The sequence below is a fragment of the Hyla sarda genome, chromosome 6 (genome assembly GCF_029499605.1).
Source record: "Hyla sarda isolate aHylSar1 chromosome 6, aHylSar1.hap1, whole genome shotgun sequence".
Classification (NCBI taxonomy): domain Eukaryota; kingdom Metazoa; phylum Chordata; class Amphibia; order Anura; family Hylidae; genus Hyla; species Hyla sarda.
The window spans coordinates 149,119,608-149,142,671 of record NC_079194.1 but is presented as its reverse complement, the minus strand read 5'-3'; the positions used below and the strand labels follow the sequence as shown (position 1 = coordinate 149,142,671).

General features: G+C 44.7%; 1 protein-coding gene across 4 annotated transcripts in view; it reads left to right on the top strand.

Moving 5' to 3' along the window:
- Window positions 1-23,064, top strand: part of GSE1 (Gse1 coiled-coil protein) — a 510,276-nt gene that overhangs the window by 176,133 nt on the left and 311,079 nt on the right. For 3 of the 4 annotated variants that reach the window (XM_056525517.1, XM_056525516.1, XM_056525518.1), the window contains exon 2: window positions 1,972-2,125. In XM_056525517.1, the coding sequence (XP_056381492.1) occupies window positions 1,972-2,125 (154 nt within the window). Of the gene's footprint in view, window positions 1-1,971; window positions 2,126-13,701; window positions 13,841-23,064 lie in introns of those variants that run through there. The other variant, XM_056525519.1, reaches the window with a different exon arrangement.

The following is a 23,064-nucleotide window of genomic DNA, read 5'->3' as shown; positions in this document are numbered from 1 at the left end:
GTTTTCTTAATGAGTCTAAATGCAATACGGAAGAATTTTCAACTTTTTGAACCATTGGGCAAAAATTTGCAACTTTTTACTACAAAAAAAAACTGTTTCCATACAGGTTTTTTTCTTGAATTAATTTGAAAACTACCATTGCAGTTTTTGAGGCAAAGTCAGAAGTGGATCCATGAGGAAGGAGAAGTGTAAATCCTTCCTTTATATTTTCCAGTCTTTTTGAATGCGCTTCTGACTTTGGCTCAAAAACTGCATAGGCAATTTACAAACAAAAAAACACCAGAAAAAAACCTGTGTAGATACCTAGCCTACAACCTATGACTGATTCCCCCACCTGAAGTTAGTAAGAAAGCACCTAAAGGACTCTCTGGCCTGGCATCAATACTTGTTGTCATGTGTAGAAGAAACAAGGCACAATACCATGACTACAGTGAAGCATGGTGGTAACAGAGTGTTTTTCAGCAGCTGGGACAGTAACTGGTCAGGGTTTATGGAAACCTGAATGGAGCAAAGTACAGAGATATTCTTAATGAAAACCTGATCCACAGTGCTTTGGGCCAAAGAGTCACGAAAATTGTCTGGTTTTGCTCATAACAGCCATTCACAGCTCAGCTTCATTTTACCACAGCTTGTTAAGATATGAAAGCTGTGATTGGTTGTTATGGGCAAAAACAGACCATTTTGGTTTCAGGTAGATTGATAAATGTGGGCCAATGCAACACAGGGGTGGTTTAGGGACAAGCCAGGGCTTTACTTGACCCCAATGTAACATCAATGTAACATAGAGAGACTTGAAAATAGCTTCCACTATGGTCCCCAGCCAACCAGACAGAACTTCACTCGATCCGCAGAGAGGAATGGCAGAAAATGCCCTTGTAGCATCATACCCAAGAAGAAAGTTTTTTCTTATTATGTCCTGATGTGTAAAACCATAGCATTCAAAGAGGGTGTTCTTTTTTTCCCCTCATGACTTTGTATACAGTATATACGATATAAGTGAGTACACCTCTCAAATTTGTGTAATCTTTGTATCTTTTCATGTGACAACTTGAAAAAAAAACAAAAAAACACTGCTACAATGTAAAGTAGTGAGTGCACAGCCTGTATATCAGTGTTTTATTTTACTGTCCCCTCAAAATAATTTAACAATGTCTCAACCTTGGCAACAAAAGGGAGTACCATGATCCCCTTCCTTTGGAGACTGGGCTGCAGGGCAGAATTCCAATATGATAATGACCAAACTACAACTTCCAAAATGCAATTTGGCAGTCCGTGCATGCTGGGAGTTGTAGTTATGAAACAGATGACCCTTTATTTATTTCAAGCAAAAAGTGTGTCTCCAGCTGTTGCATAACTACAACTCCCAGCATGCGTGGACAGCCTAAGGACATGCTGGGAGTTATAGTTGTGTGCCTCCAGCTGTTGCTTAACTACAACTCCCAGCATGTCCTTAGGGCGTTCAGTTATTTTGAGGGGACACAACATTAAAGTGGTACTCTGGCCCTAAGACATCTTATCCCCTATCCTGGGATCTGTCATTCCGCACCCACCTCTGTGAGCTCTCTGCAGCGCTGGAGGCTCCGAGTGTGAAGCGTGACGACCACGTGGCCGGAGTACACGGGGCGGAGATGTGATGTCACGCCCCGCCCCATCAATGCAAGTCTATGGGAGGGGGCGTGATGGCCCACAAAGGTGGGTGCAGAATGACAGATTGCAGGGGTCCCCAGCGGCGGGACCCCCGTGATCATACATCTTATCCCTTATCCTTTGGATAGGGGATAAAATGTATTAGGGCCGGAGTACCCCTTTAAACACTGTTAGGCAGTAGTAGAGTGTCATTCAGTGTTGTCCCATATAAAGATATGATAAAACAGCTTGTATCTTGTAGCTTGTATTTTTCTCTTGCTTCATTCGCTCATATTATGGTAATATTATCATATTTTAATAACGTGTTTGTCTTGTTTCCCTTAGTACAGCGCAGCTTCCCGATTTCCTGGAGTCAACAGCACAGCATCCAAGGTACCAGAACTTGAACACAACCCCAAAACAGGGAAAGACCCCCCAGCTCAGCCACCCAGCCAAGAATCTTGCTTGGATGTGGAACGTGCAGAACCAGGCACTACAAGTAGGTGGTGCTGTTTGCACAATACTTTATATCCAGATGTATGAACGACTGTAATGTGATAAGTTGTGATATATCATGTAAGACACTGTACCCTGTGGGGGATTCCTAAATTTCCTTGACGTGTCACAGTAGGATGCTGTTATGCTGCACTGGTTCAATATCTATTCCGTACTCAGCAGATCAGATCAGTTTCTTTCTTTCCAGGATAATTCAGTGGCAGGTTAACCCTTGCTGCCTGATACTATACCCTATGATGCATTTACAGCCAGACACAGTATTGGCAGTAGTATTGGCAGAGAAGTATGAAATGTTTGTTAGGCTGGGTTCACATCACGTTTTACAGTTCCCGTATATGTTTTCAATTTGAAAACCGTACGAAACAGTATTGAAAACTGTATGCATTGACTCTCCATTAAAAACCGTATGCATTGACTCTCCATTGAAAACCGTATACCAAAAGATGCATCTGGTTGTGTCCATTTCGCATCCTGTACGGTTTTGTCAGTTTTTACCCGTACCCAAAACCGTAATCTACCACGGTTTTTGGTCCGGGTGAAAAACCGTATTGAAACGTATACTTTTTTTTTTAAACATGGGAGTCAATGGGAGCCCTACGGTTCCATCCAGTTTGCACCGTACGGTTTTTGACTTCAATCAAATAAGTGAAACTTTATTCATAATGGAATGAAAAGAAAAATGTATACTTATTTCTTAAAAAACGTATATGGATTAAAATTTGTACACACATTTTCATACAGTTTAGTCAGGTTTTGAGGAATTTTTTTTAAATTAAAAACCTGATACAGGAACTACCGTATATTCTCGAGTATAAGCCGAGTTTTTCAGCACGATTTTTCGTGCTGAAAACACCCCCCTCGGCTTATACGCGAGTGAACTCTCCACCCGCAGTGGTCTTCAACCTGCGGACCTCCAGAGGTTTCAAAACTACAACTCCCAGCAAGCCCTGGCAGCCATCGGCTGTCCGGGCTTGCTGGGAGTTGTAGTTTTGAAACCTCCGGAGGTCCGCAGGTTGAAGACCACTGCGGCCTTCGACATCATCCAGCCCCCTCTCACCCTCTTTAGTTCTGTACAGTACTCGCCTCCGCTCGGCGCTGGTCCGGTGCTGCAGGACTGTCCGGTGAGGAGGTCGTCCGGTGGGATAGTGGTTCCGGGCTGCTATCTTCACCGAGGAGGCCTCTTCTAAGCGCTTCGGGCCCGGCCCCAGAATAGTCACGTTGCCTTGACGACGACGCAGAGGTACGTTCATTACCAACGTACTTCTGCGTCATTGTCAAGGCAACGCCTCTATTCTGGGCCCGAAGCGCGGAGAAGAGGCGCCCCTGGTGAAGATAGCAGCCCGGAACCACTATCCCACCGGACGACCTCCTCACCGGACAGCCCTGCAGCACCGGACCAGCGCCGAGCGGAGGCGAGTACTTTACAGAACTAAAGGGGGTGAGAGGGGGCTGGATGATGTCGAAGGCCGCAGTGGTCTTCAACCTGCGGACCTCCGGAGGTTTCAAAACTACAACTCCCAGCAAGCCCGGACAGCCGATGGCTGCCCGGGCTTGCTGGGAGTTGTAGTTTTGAAACCTCTGGAGGTCCGCAGGTTGAAGACCACTGAGGGCGGATGATGACAAGAGGATGATGAAGGGGGGGGTGTGGGATGATGAAGGGGGGTGGGGATGATGACAAGGGGATGATGAAGGGGGTGTGTGGGATGATTACAAGGGGATGATGAAGGGGGGTGGGGATGATGACAAGGGGATGATGAAGGGGGGTGTGGGATGATTACAAGGGGATGATGACAAGGGGATGATGAAGGGGGGGGGGTGTGGGATGATGACAGGTGATGATGATGAGGGTCTGGATGATGACAGGCGATAATGATGATGATGAGGATGTTAATGACGGGGGTCTGGATGCTGACAGGGGGGGATGATGTATTTCCCACCCTAAGCTTATACTCGAGTCAATAGCTTTTCCTGGGATTTTGGGTTGAAATTAGGGGCCTCAGCTTATACTCGGGTCGGCTTATACTCGAGTATATACGGTAACTGTATTGCAAAAACGTGGTGTGAACCCAGCCTTAGGAAAGTGTTAGCAGACAGGTATGAATACTTATATACCTGTGTATTGTGAAGAATTTCTTCCCTCAATTCTGATATTTATATTGCTAGATTATGCTGTTGTAATTTTAAATTGCCTGTGTTTGTAGGAAATATTTAATGTCTCTAAACCAATGTTAAGAGGGAGAATCCTGGGTTCAGGACATATTTGGGGGTCTCATTACATAAATATGTGCAGATAAATAGTAAAAGTGTGGCCCGTACAGACTTCACTGTACAGGGTATATTATAACCTCATAATGTGACCTGCAAGCACCCTGGACAGCGCCTGCAGACAATGAAGTGCGCACAGGTGATTGATGGGGGCACTAATGATTGGTTTTTGCATTTTCTCATCTTCTGTTGTGGGGACGCACTGTTTATTGTTCTCCTATAACCGTTCTATAACCTGTTTATGTGAGAGGAATATAGCGTTCTACTTAGCAACTATCTGCTATTTTAAATGAGAAAAATTGTTTATTTAGACTTGATAGCGGTCACTGCTCTGGCAACGGTTGTACTATGGAGCTGGAGCTCTGTACTGGAAGAGCAGTCACACTATAGAGCCCTCTACTGTAAGAGAGGTCACACTATAGAGCTCTCTACTGTAAGAGAGGTCACACTATAGAGCCCTCTACTGTAAGAGATGTCACACTATAGAACTCTCTACTGTAAGAGCAGTCACACTATAGAACTCTCTACTGTAAGAGAGGTCACACTATAGAGCTCTCTACTGTAAGAGCGGTCACACTATAGAGCTTTCTACTGTAAGAGCAGTCACACTATAGAGCTCTCTACTGTAAGAGCAGTCACACTATAGAGCCCTCTACTGTAAGAGCAGTCACACTATAGAGCCCTCTACTGTAAGAGCAGCCACACTATAGAGTCCTCTACTGTAAGAGCAGGCACACTATAGAGCCCTCTACTGGAAGAGCAGTCACACTATAGAGCCCTCTACTGTAAGAGAGGTCACACTATAGAGCACTCTACTGTGAGAGGTCACACTATAGAGCACTCTACTGTAAGAGAGGTCACACTATAGAGCTCTCTACTGTAAGAGCAGTCACACTATAGAGCCCTCTACTGTAAGAGCAGACACACTATAGAGCCCTCTACTGTAAGAGCAGTCACACTATAGAGCCCTCTACTGTAAGAGAGGTCAAACTATAGAGCACTCTACTGTAAGAGAGGTCACACTATAGAGCCCTCTACTGTAAGAGCAGCTACACTATAGAGCCCTCTACTGTAAGAGAGGTCACACTATAGAGCTCTCTACTGTAAGAGAGGTCACACTATAGAGCACTCTACTGTAAGAGAGGTCACACTATAGAGCACTCTACTGTAAGACAGGTCACACTATAGAGCACTCTAGGTCACACTATAGAGCCCTCTACTGGAAGAGCAGTCACACTATAGAGCCCTCTACTGTAAGAGCAGCTACACTATAGAGCCCTCTACTGTAAGAGAGGTCACACTATAGAGCCCTCTACTGTAAGAGCAGCTACACTATAGAGCCCTCTACTGTAATAGAGGTCACACTATAGAGCTCTCTACTGTAAGAGAGGTCACACTATAGATCACTCTACTGTAAGAGAGGTCACACTATAGAGCACTCTACTGTAAGAGAGGTCACACTATAGAGCACTCTACTGTAAGACAGGTCACACTATAGAGCACTCTAGGTCACACTATAGAGCCCTCTACTGGAAGAGCAGTCACACTATAGAGCCCTCTACTGTAAGAGAGGTCACACTATAGAGCACCCTACTGTGAGAGGTCACACTATAGAGCACTCTACTGTAAGAGAGGTCACACTATAGAGCCCTCTACTGTAAGAGCAGTCACACTGTAGAGCTCTCTACTGTAAGAGCAGTCACACTATAGAGCCCTCTACTGTAAGAGCAGACACACTATAGAGCCCTCTACTGTAAGAGCAGTCACACTATAGAGCCCTCTACTGTAAGAGAAGTCACACTATAGAGCCCTCTACTGTAAGAGCAGTCACACTATAGAGCCATCTACTGTAAGAGAGGTCAAACTATAGAGCACTCTACTGTAAGAGAGGTCACACTATAGAGCCCTCTACTGTAAGAGCAGCTACACTATAGAGCCCTCTACTGTAAGAGAGGTCACACTATAGAGCCCTCTACTGTAAGAGCAGCTACACTATAGAGCCCTCTACTGTAAGAGAGGTCACACTATAGAGCTCTCTACTGTAAGAGAGGTCACACTATAGATCACTCTACTGTAAGAGAGGTCACACTATAGAGCACTCTACTGTAAGAGAGGTCACACTATAGAGCACTCTACTGTAAGACAGGTCACACTATAGAGCACTCTAGGTCACACTATAGTGCCCGCTACTGGAAGAGCAGTCACACTATAGAGCCCTCTACTGTAAGAGAGGTCACACTATAGAGCACTCTACTGTGAGAGGTCACACTATAGAGCACTCTACTGTAAGAGAGGTCACACTATAGAGCCCTCTACTGTAAGAGCAGACACACTATAGAGCCCTCTACTGTAAGAGAAGTCACACTATAGAGCCCTCTACTGTAAGAGCAGGCACACTATAGAGCCCTCTACTGTAAGAGCAGGCACACTATAGAGCCCTCTACTGTAAGAGCAGTCACACTATAGAGCCCTCTACTGTAAGAGCAGTCACACTATAGAACTCTCTACAGTAAGAGAGGTCACACTATAGAGCCCTCTACTGTAAGAGCAGTCACACTATAGAGCTCTCTACTGTAAGAGCAGTCACACTATAGAACTCTCTGCTGTAAGAGCAGTCACACTATAGAGCCCTCTACTGTAAGAGCAGTCACACTATAGAGCTCTCTACTGAAAGAGCAGTCACACTATAGAGCATTCTACTGTAAGAGAGGTCACACTATAGAGCTCTCTACTGTAAGAGAGGTCACACTATAGAGCCCTCTACTGTAAGAGCAGTCACACTATAGAGCCCTCTACTGTAAGAGCAGTCACACTATAGAGCCCTCTACTGTAAGAGAGGTCACATTATAGAGCCCTCTACTGTAAGAGCAGCTACACTATAGAGCCCTCTACTGTAAGAGAGGTCACACTATAGAGCTCTCTACTGTAAGAGAGGTCACACTATAGAGCTCTCTACTGTAAGAGAGGTCACACTATAGAGCACTCTACTGTAAGAGAAGTCACACTATAGTGCCCTCTACTGTAAGAGCAGTCACACTATAGAGCCCTCTACTGTAAGAGAGGTCACACTATAGAGCACTCTAGGTCACACTATAGAGCCCTCTACTGGAAGAGCAGTCACACTATAGAGCCCTCTACTGGAAGAGCAGTCACACTATAGAGCCCTCTACTGTAAGAGAGGTCACACTATAGAGCACTCTACTGTAAGAGAGGTCACACTATAGAGCACTCTACTGTAAGAGAGGTCACACTATAGAGCCCTCTACTGTAAGAGAGGTCACACTATAGAGCTCTCTACTGTAAGAGAGGTCACACTATAAAGCCCTCTACTGTAAGAGCAGTCACACTATAGAGCCCTCTACTGTAAGAGAGGTCACACTATAGAGCCCTCTACTGTAAGAGAGGTCACACTATAGAGCCCTCTACTGTAAGAGCAGCTACACTATAGAGCCCTCTACTGTAAGAGAGGTCACACTATAGAGCACTCTACTCTGAGGTCACACTATAGAGCCCTCTACTGTAAGAGAGGTCACACTATAGAGCCCTCTACTGTAAGAGCAGCTACACTATAGAGCCCTCTACTGTAAGAGAGGTCACACTATAGAGCACTCTACTCTGAGGTCACACTATAGAGCTCTCTACTGTAAGAGAGGTCACACTATAGAGCTCTCTACTGTAAGAGAGGTCACACTATAGAGCACTCTACTGTAAGAGAAGTCACACTATAGAGCCCTCTACTATAAGAGCAGTCACACTATAGAGCCCTCTACTGTAAGAGAGGTCACACTATAGAGCACTCTAGGTCACACTATAGAGCCCTCTACTGGAAGAGCAGTCACACTATAGAGCCCTCTACTGTAAGAGAGGTCATACTATAGAGCACTCTACTGTAAGAGAGGTCACACTATAGAGCACTCTACTGTAAGAGAGGTCACACTATAGAGCCCTCTACTGTAAGAGAGGTCACACTATAGAGCCCTCTACTGTAAGAGAAGTCACACTATAGAACTCTGTACTGTAAGGGCAGTCACACTATAGAACTCTGTACTGTAAGGGCAGTCACACTATAGAACTCTGTACTGTAAGGGCAGTCACACTATAGAACTCTGTACTGTAAGAGAAGTCACACTATAGAACTCTGTACTGTAAGGGCAGTCACACTATGGGACCCTCTACTGTAATGGCAGTCACACTATAGAACTCTGTACTGTAAGGGCTGTCACACTATAGAACTCTGTACTGTAAGGGCAGTCACACTATAGAACTCTGTTTTGTAAGAGTAGTCACACTATAGAACTCTGTACTATAAGGGCAGTCACACTATAGAACTCTGTACTATAAGGGCAGTCACACTATAGAACTCTGTACTGTAAGGGCAGTCACACTATAGAACTCTGTACTGTAAGAGTAGTCACACTATAGAACTCTGTACTATAAGGGCAGTCACACTATAGAACTCTGTACTGTAAGGGCAGTCACACTATAGAACTCTGTACTGTAAGGGCAGTCACAATATAGAACTCTGTACTGTAAGGGCAGTCACAATATAGAACTCTGTACTGTAAGTGCAGTCACAATATAGAACTCTGTACTGTAAGGGCAGTCTCACTATAGAACTCTGTACTGTAAGGGCAGTCTCACTATAGAACTCTGTACTGTAAGGGCAGTCACACTATGGGACCCTCTACTGTAAGAACAGTTACACTATGTAGCTTTCTATTGTAAGAGCAGTCACTCTGTGGATCCTTCTACTGTAAGGGCAGTCACACTATTAACCTCTCTACTGTAAGAGCAGTCACACTATGCAACCCTGCTATCAAATTAGAGTGCAAAAATGGATCTTCCATCATACACGGACAGGTCACATTGGTTGGAATGATCTGATATTTGTATATGGTTTCCTTGAGGGAGATTTATCATTGCCTTCTTGACTATTTATTTGCTGAAATTTGGCACAAGATTTTTGCGCAGTTAGTTATGCGCAAAGATTTTGCTCAGTTTTAAAATATACAACTTTGGTAAAAGTGACTGTGAAATGCAGTGCTTCGTTCTTGACTATGCAGTGAACGAGATTTATTAGCTGCGTCTTTTTTAAAAGGTGCAAAAATAATGCAAAAAAAAAAAAAAGCACATTTATGCAACCTCTTCCTTAGAAAAATGACATCCTACAGCAAGTTCTGAGGTGATTTTTCATTCGGGCAAAATTTATCAAAGTCTGTGCGCCGTTTTCATAAATTTGGCACGCATAAGTTAAAAACAGCAAAAAAATAAAAAAATAAAAGGCTGAGAAGTGGGTACACACACACACACAAACACATTGATAGATCCCTTATACTTTCCCCCCTTTATGCTTACTAATACTGTAACTAGTAGAAAAGAGTTTGTAGCAGAATCCAGCATAGGCTGTTGCCCTCAGGTGTGTATAGTATAGGTGTTTTCACTGTAGGATGAGGCAGGACTGGCTTCACCTGTCATTTCAGAGCCCTCGGGGCAGGACAGGTGTTCATCTCCCTTCATCAGGTTAGATGAGCCTGTTTTCATCCCCCTGCCTGTGGCTGCTAACCAGGTGTTGATCCTGTACTCAGCGGTTGCTTAAAGGGGTACTCCGCCCCTAGACATCTTATCCCCTATCTCAAAGGAGGGGGGATAACATGTCTGATCGCGGGGGTCCAGCTGCTGCCGCACCCCAGAGATCCGGTGCTTGGAGCGAACTGCGCTCCGTGCCGGATGACTGCAGATGCGGGCGGAGGCTCATGTTGTCACTGTCATGCCCCACTTCTGATGTCGTGGCCACGCTCCCCTCAATGCAAGTCTATGGTAGGGGGCGTGACCATGACGTAACGAGCCTCCGGCGCTGCACCCGACGCTCTAAGCCAGTGATGGCGAACCTTTTTGACCCTCAGTGCCCAAACCGTAATGCACGCCAACTTTTTTTCCTCAAAGTGCCACCACAGCAATTAAATCAGAATACTGAGGTTAAACTTTAGAAAAAACAGCTCATACAGTTGCCATAACTAATTAACATCTTTTGTTTTAACTAATTAACATATTTTGTTGTGTGTGTGTGTGTGTGTGTGTGTGTTTGAGGGGTGCTGTGTGTGTGAGGTGCTGTGTGTGTGAGGTGTTGTGTGAGTCTGAGGGGTGCTGTGTGAGTCTGAGGGGTGCTGTGTGAGTCTGAGGGGTGCTGTGTGAGTCTGAGGAGTGCTGTGTGAGTCTGAGGGGTGCTGTGTGAGTGAGGGGTGCTGTGTGTGTCTATAGGTGATGCGTGTGTGGGGGTGCTGTGTGTGTTTGAGGGGTGCTGTGTGTGTGTTTGAGGGGTGCTGTGTGTGTTTGAGGGGTGCGGTGTGTGGGAGTGCTGTGTGTGTGTTTGAGGAGTGCGGTGTGTGGGAGTGCTGTGTGTGTGTGTGTTTGAGGGGTGCTGTGTGTGTGGGAGTGCTGTGTGTGTGTTTGAGGGGTGCGGTGTGTGGGAGTGCTGTGTGTGTGTTTGAGGAGTGCGGTGTGTGGGAGTGCTGTGTGTGTGTTTGAGGGGTGCTGTGTGTGTGGGAGTGCTGTGTGTGTGTTTGAGGGGTGCGGTGTGTGGGAGTGCTGTGTGTGTGTTTGAGGGGTGCGGTGTGTGGGAGTGGTGTGTGTGTGTTTGAGGGGTGCTGTGTGTGGGAGTGCTGTGTGTGTGTTTGAAAGGTGCTGTGTGTTTGTGGGGTGCTGTGTGTTTTTGAGGGGTGCTGCGTGTGGGGGGTGCTATGGATGCTGTGTGGGGGTCTGCTGTGTTTATATGGGTGTGTGGGGGATGGGGTGTTGTGTGGGGTAGGTGCTGTGTGTGGGGGGTAGGGGGGCTGTGTGTGTGTTTGAGGGGTGCTGTGTGGAGGTCTGCTGTGTTTATGTGGGTGTTGTGTGGGGTAGGTGCTGTGTGTGGGGGGGTTAGGGGTGCTGCAGATTATTTATTTTTAATACATTCAGAAATGTTCATTTATTTATTTGTAACAATTATCGCCCCCCCCCCCCCCCTCTCCTCCTCTCTTCTTCTTATCTTTGGAGAAGGAGGGGGAAGGACACAGTCAGCCCTGGCAGTCCAGTGGTAATCATGGTTTCTCCCACGCAGAATGCTGTGTGGCGCAGCGATGCTCCGCACAGCCTGCTCTCAGGAGGATGGATCTTTTCAGATCCCTCCTCCTGCCTTTCCGGTAGAAAGCAGAGTATGCTGTGGGGCACAGCGATGCTCCACACAGCTTACTCGCAGGAGGACGGATCTTTTACGATTTCTCCAGTCTTCCGGGTAGCATAGTGGAAGTCCGGTGTAAGGTCTGCACGGGAGAAAGAAGGCAGAGCAGGGGAGAGAGGACGTACACGGCTTTTCATGTCCCCTCCCCCTGCTCTGCCTTCAGAGGACGCAAGTTTCCACGGGGAAAAGAAGGCAGAAGAGCAGGGGAGAAAGGACGTACACTGCTCCTCATCTCCCCTCCCTAATGATTTCTATGTGTGAAGGGGGACATACTGCACGGGCTGGGGATAAGGTGGGGGGACATCACAGACTGGGGATCATTTCTACGTGTGAAGGGGGATATACTGCACGGGCGGGGGATAAGGGGACGGACATCACAGACTGGGGATGACTTCCACCCGTGCAGTATTCCCCCCCTTCACATACAGAAATCATCCCCAGTCTGTTATGTCTCCCCCCCCTTATCCCCAGACTGTGCAGTATGTCCCCCTTCACACATAGAAATCATCCCCAGTCCCCATATCAAATGAAGATCACAAATCCCTCTCCTGTCCGAATTGTTATAGTAAAGAGTGCATGCTAATACACAGATGATTAACTATAATGGATACAATTGCAGAAAACCCTACTTATTTTTGAATTAGTTCTCTGACTGCAAGCAGGTATCTTAAGAATAAGTAATTGGAACACAAAGTTGCAGAATTCTTTATATATTGATCAGCCTTCTGCGTCCAAAAATGTCTCTCCATTTCTTACATGTCAGCTTTAATGAATGCTTTTATACTTCAGGAAATAACAATTCTAGGGGTATCTTTTCTTAGATCTTTGCATGTGCCTTTTTTTATCCATTCTAGGAATTTACTGACAACTGGGTGTCACCAGCTGGGGGTGTGACTGTCAAACCCGTGCTGCCACTCTAAGGGTGATCTTTATTGCTTCAGTTGCTGCGTATAGGAATCGCATGTGGTAGGCATGTTATGTATCTAGATTTTTTTCTTTTTCCTCTGTGTCTGACAAGCTGGGCATTGCTATGGCAAAGGGGCATGGCTTACGGTGCTACATTGTGCACCAGAATTGTTCCAGAATTCTGGCGCAGTTTGACATAACTAATAGGCTTATAAAAAAAACTTAAAAAAAAAAAAAGCTGAGCTGCTTGGATATCTGGCACATTCTTAGCCTGTCTAGTCCAAGTTTACTGTTTAAGGATTAGACAGCTTTAGTAAATCTGGGCCATTGCATTTGCATGTAATTATATAAGCACAGCCCTGAAAATAGCCATGACAACTAGAACCTCCTTCTTTACAATGCAGGCTATGTCAAGAGAATTGGACAACCATAAGAGTGGGAGTTTACTAAGAAAAGTGTTTTATATGCTGGTCTTATGTAAATTCCAGTTAGCATGATTTATTAAGAGGCGCAGGGACTGCAACAGCTGCCTGTGCACTGCTATTTTAAAATTTACTCTAGCCCCGAGTTAGCATAGATTTCAGCTACAAGTGATAAATTGTAATACATTTGGTCTGGCAGTAGGCTGTGCCCCCTTCTCACTCCCACTTTATACCAAGCTCTGCCCACTTGGTGAGCCTAGAGTAAAGTTGAAAAAGTCCTACTTTGTGCGCAAAATCTTAAAGGTTGAAACCAGTATGTGTAGCTTCATGAATTCCCCCTTTAATCTTTTTTTTTTTTTTTTTTTTTACTACATATGTTTAATAAGATTCCTTTTCTGGTGGAGTATGAATGAAACGTTTTGGTATTTTGACAGTTCTGTCATGCTTGGTTTTGCAGTTTCATGCTGAACACAATACATAAATGTTTCCCTTTTGCTATGGGATGTTGGACTGAGCACAGAGCTGGAAAGGTTAAACAGGGCTGAGGTTCCGGCTGGCATGGTGAGATGAGCTTCCATCCCCTCCCCTCCTCTCTTGGCTCTGAGAGGGAAAATGGTCCTAATTTGCAGTCAATAAATTAGTCGTTGCTGTGAGTCAGGAGCTGTGCCAGACAGACAGGCGGTCAGGAAGTGGCTCGGAGTTGGAATCCGGTCTTGGAAGAAGGGGGGAGACCCAGGAGGAAGATACTTCATGTGTTTGTGTGGGTGCAGCAGGAGCGAGGGATGAGGAGCTGAACCTTATAAATTTCGCCTGTCGTCATCTGCGCCCTGGTAATACGTTCAATATTTCATGGAGGGCTACAGCAGAGCATGGGTGACGCAACGTGTGGGTAAGTCAAGAAAAGGGGAGGGGCTTTGAGAATTATAGAACAGAGGAGGTACCATAGGTAGGGTCTTTAAGGAGAGGGAAATATTTGAATCAAACTATCCTCCTCTCTCTTTTATTTTATTTTTTTTACGACAGGAGAATATAAGGTAATATAGTACAGATGTTGAATGTGGGATGGGGTCGATACCTCCACCATGTGAAGGCTAGGGCATAAGTTCAGTGTTTAGTACTTGGTAGTCCCCCCCCCTTACAGTGTACCCCCTGACTGAACATCACCATCTCTACAAATGTTCCTATTGCCTTTTTTCTTTCTTTCCTTCTTGATTTTTGATGTCTGCTGTTATCAGCCCTCCCCCCATTGTGTCACCCTCTACTTGTCTCAGCATCAGCCCATATTAGTGATGTCTCCATGTGTGGTTCCCGGTCATTGCGCCCTGGCTACTCCTGTCATCTGCCTCGTCTGTGCCTCGCTCCCTCTCTCTCATCTCTCTGCTTTGTATAATTACCTCCTTGTCACCTCTGCATCTGCTCAGTCTCCAGCTCCCTTCACACTTCTGTCACTGGCTCCTTCCATCTTATTAATGTGCCATTTAATGTCTTACTCTGTCTCACTGCTCCATTAAGTTCTCCATTCATCTCAGTCTGTGTGTGTTGCACAACACTCTTCAGGCTGCCCCCTCCTAAATGTCCCTGTGGAGGGGAATACAGTGCAGAACACGCCTGTATGATCACTTTTGTGTCTAAGATACTGCTCTCTCTTCCACTTTCATGTCTGTCCCTCCATCCATATCCACCCATCTTTCATCCCTCCATATGTATCTCTCCCTCTCTACATCCATAACCACCATCCTTCCTACATCCCTACTCCTGTATACTGATTCTCTATTACATAGATACATGTCTGGAGAGGTTTCCCAAATCTAAATCCTGCTCCCAACGCTTTTCTACTAAATCTCCTAGTTGATTTTGCTTATTTTCAATACTAATTTGTATTTTTGGACATGTCTTTTTATTTATTTATTACTGTACAATACTTATAGGTTATGATTCTTCTGATTCACAAATCATTCGCCATGAATTCTGGGAGTTATAGCAGGAGACCTCTTGGACCCGTTTTGTATCTGCACCAGATATCGACTTGGGAGACATCAGGTTAAAGAGGGCTTTGAGGACGGGTTTGGAGCTGATAGACATTATAAGCTGGAATACAGGAAAGTGCAATGATTCATGAAGGCTTCTAACCCTTTTAATCCAGTCTGTGCATCTTGTGAGGTTGTCATGCAGAGAATTGAATTCCCAGCTCAGGAGACGGTGGAGCTCACTTGTCATCGCTAGAGTGAAATGTCTTGTCTGCTCCTTCAGGGGAGATTTTTATGTATATAATTCATATACTATCACAAGTTTCTGAGAGGAAAATACTTCTGTGTTCTCAGATGGCATCAAACCGGTTGGCTGCTTCCTGCAGAACTGTCAGCCAGGGTCATATCAGAGTACATTCACATCTGGTACACTGAGATGAACATGGAAATGTCAGCTCTTGCGCCAGGTCATACAGCTTGTCGTCCATGTCCAAGACTTGCATTGTAGTTTTAGTTTCACTGAACATTACATTCTCCCTCAGACTTGAGAGACTAGTAGCTGGATTTTCAGGTTTAAATGGGCACTGTCTTTAATCATTTTTTTGCTATTGCACTACTTATGGCAAATAAACATTTTTCTAATGTACTTTGTTTAAAACAAATGAAGTTTTCTATGTTTTGTGTTTAAAAAAGCTGCCACTAGGTGTCTCCCTACTGGTCCTGAGCACATTCTCCCCGAACACCCACCACCCCACACCCCCTGGACTCCTGGTGGCCTGGCAGAAGTCCAAAATCAGGAAATGCATTCTGGAGTGTTAAGGGGGGTTGGGGGCGCTGTCTTAGCTAACCATAGCTCATCTCACACTGAACTGCTATGAGCTGTGTGTAGCAGAGTGAGGGAGGAAATTGTCCCCTGTATGGCTTCAGATGATGTCACGCCTGCTGAGGAACGCCCCTTCCCAGTCTGTGAAATTGACTGAGACTGAACAGAAAATACAAAGCAATATCAAGGTAGAAAATAAAGAAAACTAAGAAATAATAAAAATAAATGTAGTGAACTGGGAGGATTATAAAGTTTAACAAGATCATGACAGGTACTCTTTAAGTAGTTTTCTAGTTTTTCTATATAAGGCTTAAAGGGGTTATCTGGTGGGAGGGGTAAGGGTTTAGAAGAATGCCCTTTCTACAGTATATAAAAAAATAAACGTACTCCCCTCCAGCACTTATGCATTGCCTCTGGTGTTCTGGTGGTCCCCAGCTGCGATCCTTTTTCTGAAAGAAAGCATGACACTTGGCCCAGAGTGTCATACTGCTGCTCAGCCAATCACTAGCCACAGCGATGTCCTGCCTCCATCAGCAATTGGCACTCTATACCCCGATGTCACTCCAGGCTCAAGCGTCATGCTTTATCACAGGAAGAGGATTGCAGCTGGGGACCTGAGCAGGACACTGGCGGCGCAGCCGTTCCGCTGGTTATTCCTGAGAAGATTACTGTTCACATCCAGAGACTGAAAACTCATTTTGACCTGTTGCTTTTCAAAGCTAAACATTTACTCTATCCAGAAAAGCAGCACAAGCCTCTTATATCCAGAGAGTTAGTTACAGTGTATCAGTCTAGTGTCCACATTTTTCATTTCAGACTGTTCTATTTTACCTGCATGGATATATTGTATCAAACTAACAGGACAGGAGAGAGATTTGTACTTCTGGGTTGGATAGAGAAAAAACAAAAGCGGTTATCCCAAGATGCAAAGTTATCTCCCATAAAAGGATAGGGGAAAACTAGCTTCATTGTGGTGGTCTTACTGCTGGGGCCCTCGCAACATATGGTCAGTGTCCCAGAATGAATGTAGTGAACCTTGTGTGATAGCGTTGTGTTTGTTCTCTATGGGGCTTCCTAACACTGCTGAGTATGTTTGGAAGCTTTTAATGGGATACTCTTCCCCTAGACATCTTATCCCCTATCCCCCATCTCTGCTGCGGCACCCCACACATCCGGTGCATGGAGCCCCCCTCCCAAAGACTTGCATTGAGGGGGCATGGCCGTGATGTCATGAGCGAGGTGTGGCCGTGGCGTCACGATCCTCCGGCGCTGCACCCGGCGTTTGTTTAGAGCGTCGGGTGCAACGCCGGAAGATCATGACGGCACGGTCACACCCCGCTCGTGACGTCACAACCATGCCCCCTGATCAGACATCTTATCCCATATCCTTTGGATAGGGAATAAGATGTCTGGGGGAGGAGTACCCCTTTAAGTCCTCCTGCACATATATCGCTTCCTCTTCTTTCAACCCTTCTTCCATCTCTTCTTACTCTTTTCCTTTTCTTCTACCAGCTTTTCCTCTTCGTCATTTAACCCTTCTTTCACCTCTCTCTAAGCCTAAATACTTATTTTTCTTCTCTTCTTCCTCCATTTTTTCCTTTTCTTCTTTTTTATCTTCTTTTTCTTCATCTTCAACGTCATTTTCCTTTTCTTTCTCCACTCTTCCTCTTCTTTTTCTTTTTCATTGTCATTAAGTACATATATATATAATTTTTATTTATTTCTCTCTCCTACGTCACTCTCATAGTGTGTTGCGTCTTCATTGAGACTGACGGCTGCAGGGCACAGTGAATTACATTGGAGACAGTGGCTTTGGCGCTGCGCCTGTCTTCCCCCTGTGTCTCTAGCAGGGAAGGGTGTGAAAGAGGTGACGATATGACAGCCATTTCAGGAGATGAGCTTATTGCTTTCTGACATGCTGGATAATGAGCAGCGCTGTGTTTTACTTATTCCTGGGCAGAAAGGGCAGAAATGGTGGGTGGATAGGGCTCTATTCTACTGATGAAAGCCTGGAGTCCACATAACATGCATTCACAACCACATTGTGTGCACTGGCATCATCCTGGTATTTATACACATTAAATAAGTTTTAACCCATTTATGGTCCACTGTACAAGTTAACTCATTTTCTGTATGTGATAATACCCATTTGAACACTTCAGCTTTAGATGTTAGCACAGGAACACTGAATTTTGCAATAGTTTATAGCCAGTATATATATATGAGACCAGTCATGCAAAGGGGTATCATGATCTACTGATATAGGCACCAGTAGGAATATCACTCTGGTGGATCCTGTCTTCGTTATAGAAGGTGTAATTGCAAATGTGCCGAAAACAGTGGTATACATTAGACCACTTTTGTTTTTTGGACTTTTGTCAGTTTTTTTAGCCTTTCTGTACTAGGTAGTGTGACTTGGTGTAAAAAGAAATGGGGTCTGATCTGAAATGGGGCCTGATGGGGGAGATTTATCACAACCTGTGTAGAGGAAGAGTGGTGCAGTTGCTCATAGCAACCAATCAGGTGGCTTCTCTCATTTTTGAAAAGGCCTCTGAAATATAAAAGTACAATCTGATTTGCTGCTATTGGCGAACTGCACCACTCTTCCTCTACACTATATGCTAAAATATTGTTGTAACAGAACTGGCATAAAGTAAACCAAAACTTGGTATAAAAACAACTGAGTCTAAAGATGCACCACATTTATCAGACAGCAATAACTGTGGCACATACACCTTATACTGAAGTTGGCTGAACCTGCCTCTGTTGGCGGACTCTATGGTGTATGGTGACCTCTTGACTCACTGCTGACAAATGATGTCAGTGGTGAGAAGGGTCGGGCATGATGGATGTCTGCCTCCTGACCCTTTTGTTTTTGAAGGAATAGGCCAGCATCAGAGCTGTCTGGATGTGGCTTACCCCCCCCCCCCCCCTTTCCATCAAAAACACAAATGAGGAGGTCAGGAGAGATAACGAAACCTTAAGTTTACACTGTGTAAGGCCCCTTTCACACTGTCGTTGGTGCCCAGCAGTGTGACGGCCGCTACAGAATAGCAGGAGAAAAATTACAGCATATGCCTTCTTTTTCTCCTGCTATTCATAACAGTGCCCCGCGGGAGCCGCCGGGACCCGTTGTTTGCCGTTGCTCCCTGTTTAGAGAACGGCTGTTAAAGTCAGAAAAAAAAAGTGACTTTGACGGCCGTACTCAACAGGGAGCAACAGCAGTGTAAAAGTAGCCTTAGTATTAGACAGTATTATTAAATCTCAGCCTTTATAATTCAGTTCCTAACTATTTTCTAGATCTGTTTGCGGTCTATGAATGGGAAAATTCTTGTTTATTTCCAAGGCTGAAAACCCGTTCTGAGCAAATGCTCCTTACAGCTGAGATGTTTTTATAATCCTCCCAGTTCACTGCCCCCATAATGATAAACCACCCCCTGCCTTTATCTTTATTATTTGTTGGCTTTCTACCTTGATATTGCTCTGTATTTTCCGCTCAGTCTCAGTCAGATTCACAGCAGGCGTGACATCATCTGAAGCCATACAGGGGAGAACTTCCTCCCTCACTCTGCTTCACACAGCCCAGAGCAGTTCAGTGTGTGAGATGAGCTCTGACTGGATAAGGCTGCACACACCCTCAGCATTTCCTGATTTTGGACTTCTGCCAGGCCAGCCGGAGTCCAAAGTCTGTGAAAAAGATGGGGGAAAATGTGCTCTGGACAAGTAGAGAGACACCTTGTGGCAGCTTTTTTTAAACACAAATAAAACATAGAAAAGTTATTTTTTTTTAAACAAAGTTCATTAGAAAGATATTTTATTTACCATAAAGTGTGCAATAGCAAAAATTTTTTTAATGAGAGTGCCCATTTAAACAATATATTCATTCTAAACAAACCTCTGTGAAGTAAATAGCTTGGACTCCAGATTGATGTATAGTGCCTACACTGATACATTTGCCCTCATTTACTAAGAGTGGAGTGTAGGTTTATTTGTGGGTTTTAATTCCCTACAATTTATTTCCCACGGTATTTACTAAGGTTTCCCTACATTTTCCACTTTCCCTACACTTTGCATTTTTTTTACACATGTTCTGATCTGTCGGGTTTTCCTCAGCTGAAATCCACCACATTTTATGTGGAAACCTTAGTAAATATGTTGGGTTTTTGTGAAAATGTCAAGAACATCCCCCTTTTCAGAGACCACGCCCCTTTCCCCATAAGCCACGCCCCTTTTCACGTTTTCATAGCAAAATGGAGAGTTAGTCTGAGTTTTTTCCAATTCTGGCGCAAAAAGAATTTCTGGTGCACAACCCGACAAAACAGGTCAGGTTTCCAATAGTAAATGAGGGCCATTGTGGCAAACTATAATGCAGGAAGGACATTTGTGCTGTTTATACATTTAGGTGACAGAGACCTATGAGAAGTATTCATTCTGACTGAGGTTTCAAGCTCTGCATGTGCATGACACCAATCAGAGATCTTGAATATGAAGAAAAGTAGCACAAAATAGATAATAAAGTTGCAGAAAGGGTATTATACAAAGATTCATCATTATTCACATAAGACTAGATATGCCATTTCATCGGGTTAGGCATTGTACCCCATCGGTCAGTGATGAGTGGGCCTTGTATGGACATGGAGCAGTCATCTTGTTGTTGCGGCACTGTAGTTACCCTACACCTTTGCTCCATATGGCAGCAGCCGCTCCTCTTATCACAGAGATAAAAGCCTGAGGAGAACACTTGTTTTACTGCTGCAATGAAGTGAGAGTTTATTCTGCACATAAAAACATACACTTAAGACATGGTGAGTGGCAGCACAGGAATTGTGCCAGCGGAAGGGTGTGCAGATGGTGCAGATCTTTATATGCAAGATTTGCTTGCATTCACCAGGCTTTCCAGGGACTCTGCATGGAGTATGATTATGTTTTCCCTCTGTGCCCCATTTGCTGCTGTAGTAGAAGCAGATCTGTGGGCTCCCCTCATGCAGCTGATTAATGCCTCTTGTTCTCTGCTCCCCGGTGGGATTATGGATGGGAAAGGTTTACCAGATGATAGCTCTCCGGAGCTGCCTCGCCAGCGGAGCTGAGACAAAGCCTCACTGCAAAGGTTTAAATGCTCCGTTGGGTGCTGCAGATAGATTAGGATTAATGAGTACGGTGTGTAGGGTTTGATGGGGAGGATTCTGAGTAGTCTGGACCTGTTAACCTGTTGTTGTAGGGGGCTTAATACATGTATGTATGGCATGTAATACAGGTACTGAAATCAACTCATCAGGGTGTATTCACATATACAGTATCCTGTGCATATATGATGCGCAGTATTGGAATCTGCATATTTAAAGCTGTGTTCAGTCATTTAGTTTACCTTGAACTCTGCAGCATAAAATCTGCATCTTCAAATCCTGCACATTAAATATGCACAGGATATGCATACTGTATGTGTGAAAACAACCTAATGGTCTAAAGCAATGCTCTGCAACCTGTGGCTCTACAGCTGGAATTGACAGCAGGTGGCAGGTCCTCACCTCTCCCTGCTGCCCCCTGCTGGTTCGGAGTGTGAACAGAGCATGTACTGATAGATTTAGAGATGTGTTTTTATACAGCAATGGGATAGTAAAAAGCCTCCAGCAGTGCAGTGTTAGCGCATTGTTGATTAAGGCAATTCCACGTGGGGCAGTGATTGGCCCGATTATTGCTCAGTGATCAGCCAATGAATGAGCAAACTCTGGTTATTCGACGGATCACATCAAAATTTTTCGGCAACACTCATGTAAACCGGGGGGAATATTTGACCAACAAAATTGAAGGGAATGGACGTGAGAATGATCCAGCAATAAGTTCTTGCAGCTCTCTGTTTCCAATCATTGGACCATGTAAAGGATCCATTTATTGAGTGCCAATGGTCTTTTACATAGTCATCTCTGTTTATACTGTTGAAGGTGTCTTTCAGGAGGATGATGACAGATTCTATACAGAACTCAGGCAGTAGCATTTACAAAATGAAGTTGAAATAACCCAGGGTGTGTATAAGCCCCAAGATCTAGTTCATGCTATTTGTTATAAATGCATCTAATGCATGTGTTTTTGTCAGACTGTCAATAGGTTTTGATAAGAAGCAGCAGCCCAAAGAAATTTTTTAATACCCATTAAAGTCATTAGGGGAAAAAAGTGCGCCAATACTGCAACAACAAGGCATGGAAAAACAAAGCAAGGTGCAAGGAAGAGGCTAGGTGTTAATTTTTCTTCTACCTTTGTGCACCTGATATTCAATGTTGGCAGATTCTGAAGGAGTTAATTTACACGCATTTTGCCTTGGAGCCATAAAAGCGACTCTCTCTTTTAGAGAGCAAGGCCGGCTGCCTCTCACCTGCTCCCTCGCGTCGCAGGCAGGCACATTCTTGCTGGAGGAAGCTTTTGTTTGCTCGCTCATCGCAGCCCAGCGAATCGGTTGGCCCTTGGCAGGGTGACCTTAGCAGGTGTTTCTGAGTGGGATAAGCTGAACCTGTGTGTACTTGCCAAGTCTACAGAATGGGGAGGGGGGGGGATGTTAACTCATTCTGCAGTGAGGAACAAGCTTTACAAGCTGAGGCTGAATCGGATTTGTAGAGGATTTGGCGGATAAAATTTGAAGAGCTAACCAACTCTTCTTCCTGTTAACAGCGACCTCCTTGTAATACACAGGTGATTCTTTGCAGCTCCTTTACATCAATGAAACCATCCAGGACATAGGTTCCAAAGTGACAGAAGGCAAATACATAGGTGTTTTGCTGTAGGTTACTGCTAGAGATGAGCAAACTTACAGTAAATTCGATTCATCACGAACTTCTGGGCTCGGCAGTTGATGACTTTTCCTGCTTAAATTAGTTCAGCCTTCAGGTGCTCCGGTGGGCTGGAAAAGGTGGATACAGTCCTAGGAAAGAGTCTCCTAGGACTGTATCCACCTTTTCCAGCCCACCGGAGCACCGGAAAGCTGAACTAATTTATGCAGGAAAAGTCATCAACTGCCGAGCGGAGAAGTTTGTGACGAATCGAATTTACTGTAAATTCGCTCATCTCTAGTTACTGCAATCGGAAGCGACTGAACCAAATCAATGGAAAAAGCCAAGACTTTGAAAAGCATGAAGAAACCACAGTGCTCAAAATTAGAACACAGTGTAAGAATCTGATTGGTCACTATACGGCTACAGTATGGTAGCTCCTATCTTAAATTTCTGTCAAACATATCCTTGTATTTGTGGCACAGCAACATCACCCCTGCATCCTATTACATGCTACAATACAAACTTATTAGATAGAATAGACTATCATATGGTCCATCTAGTC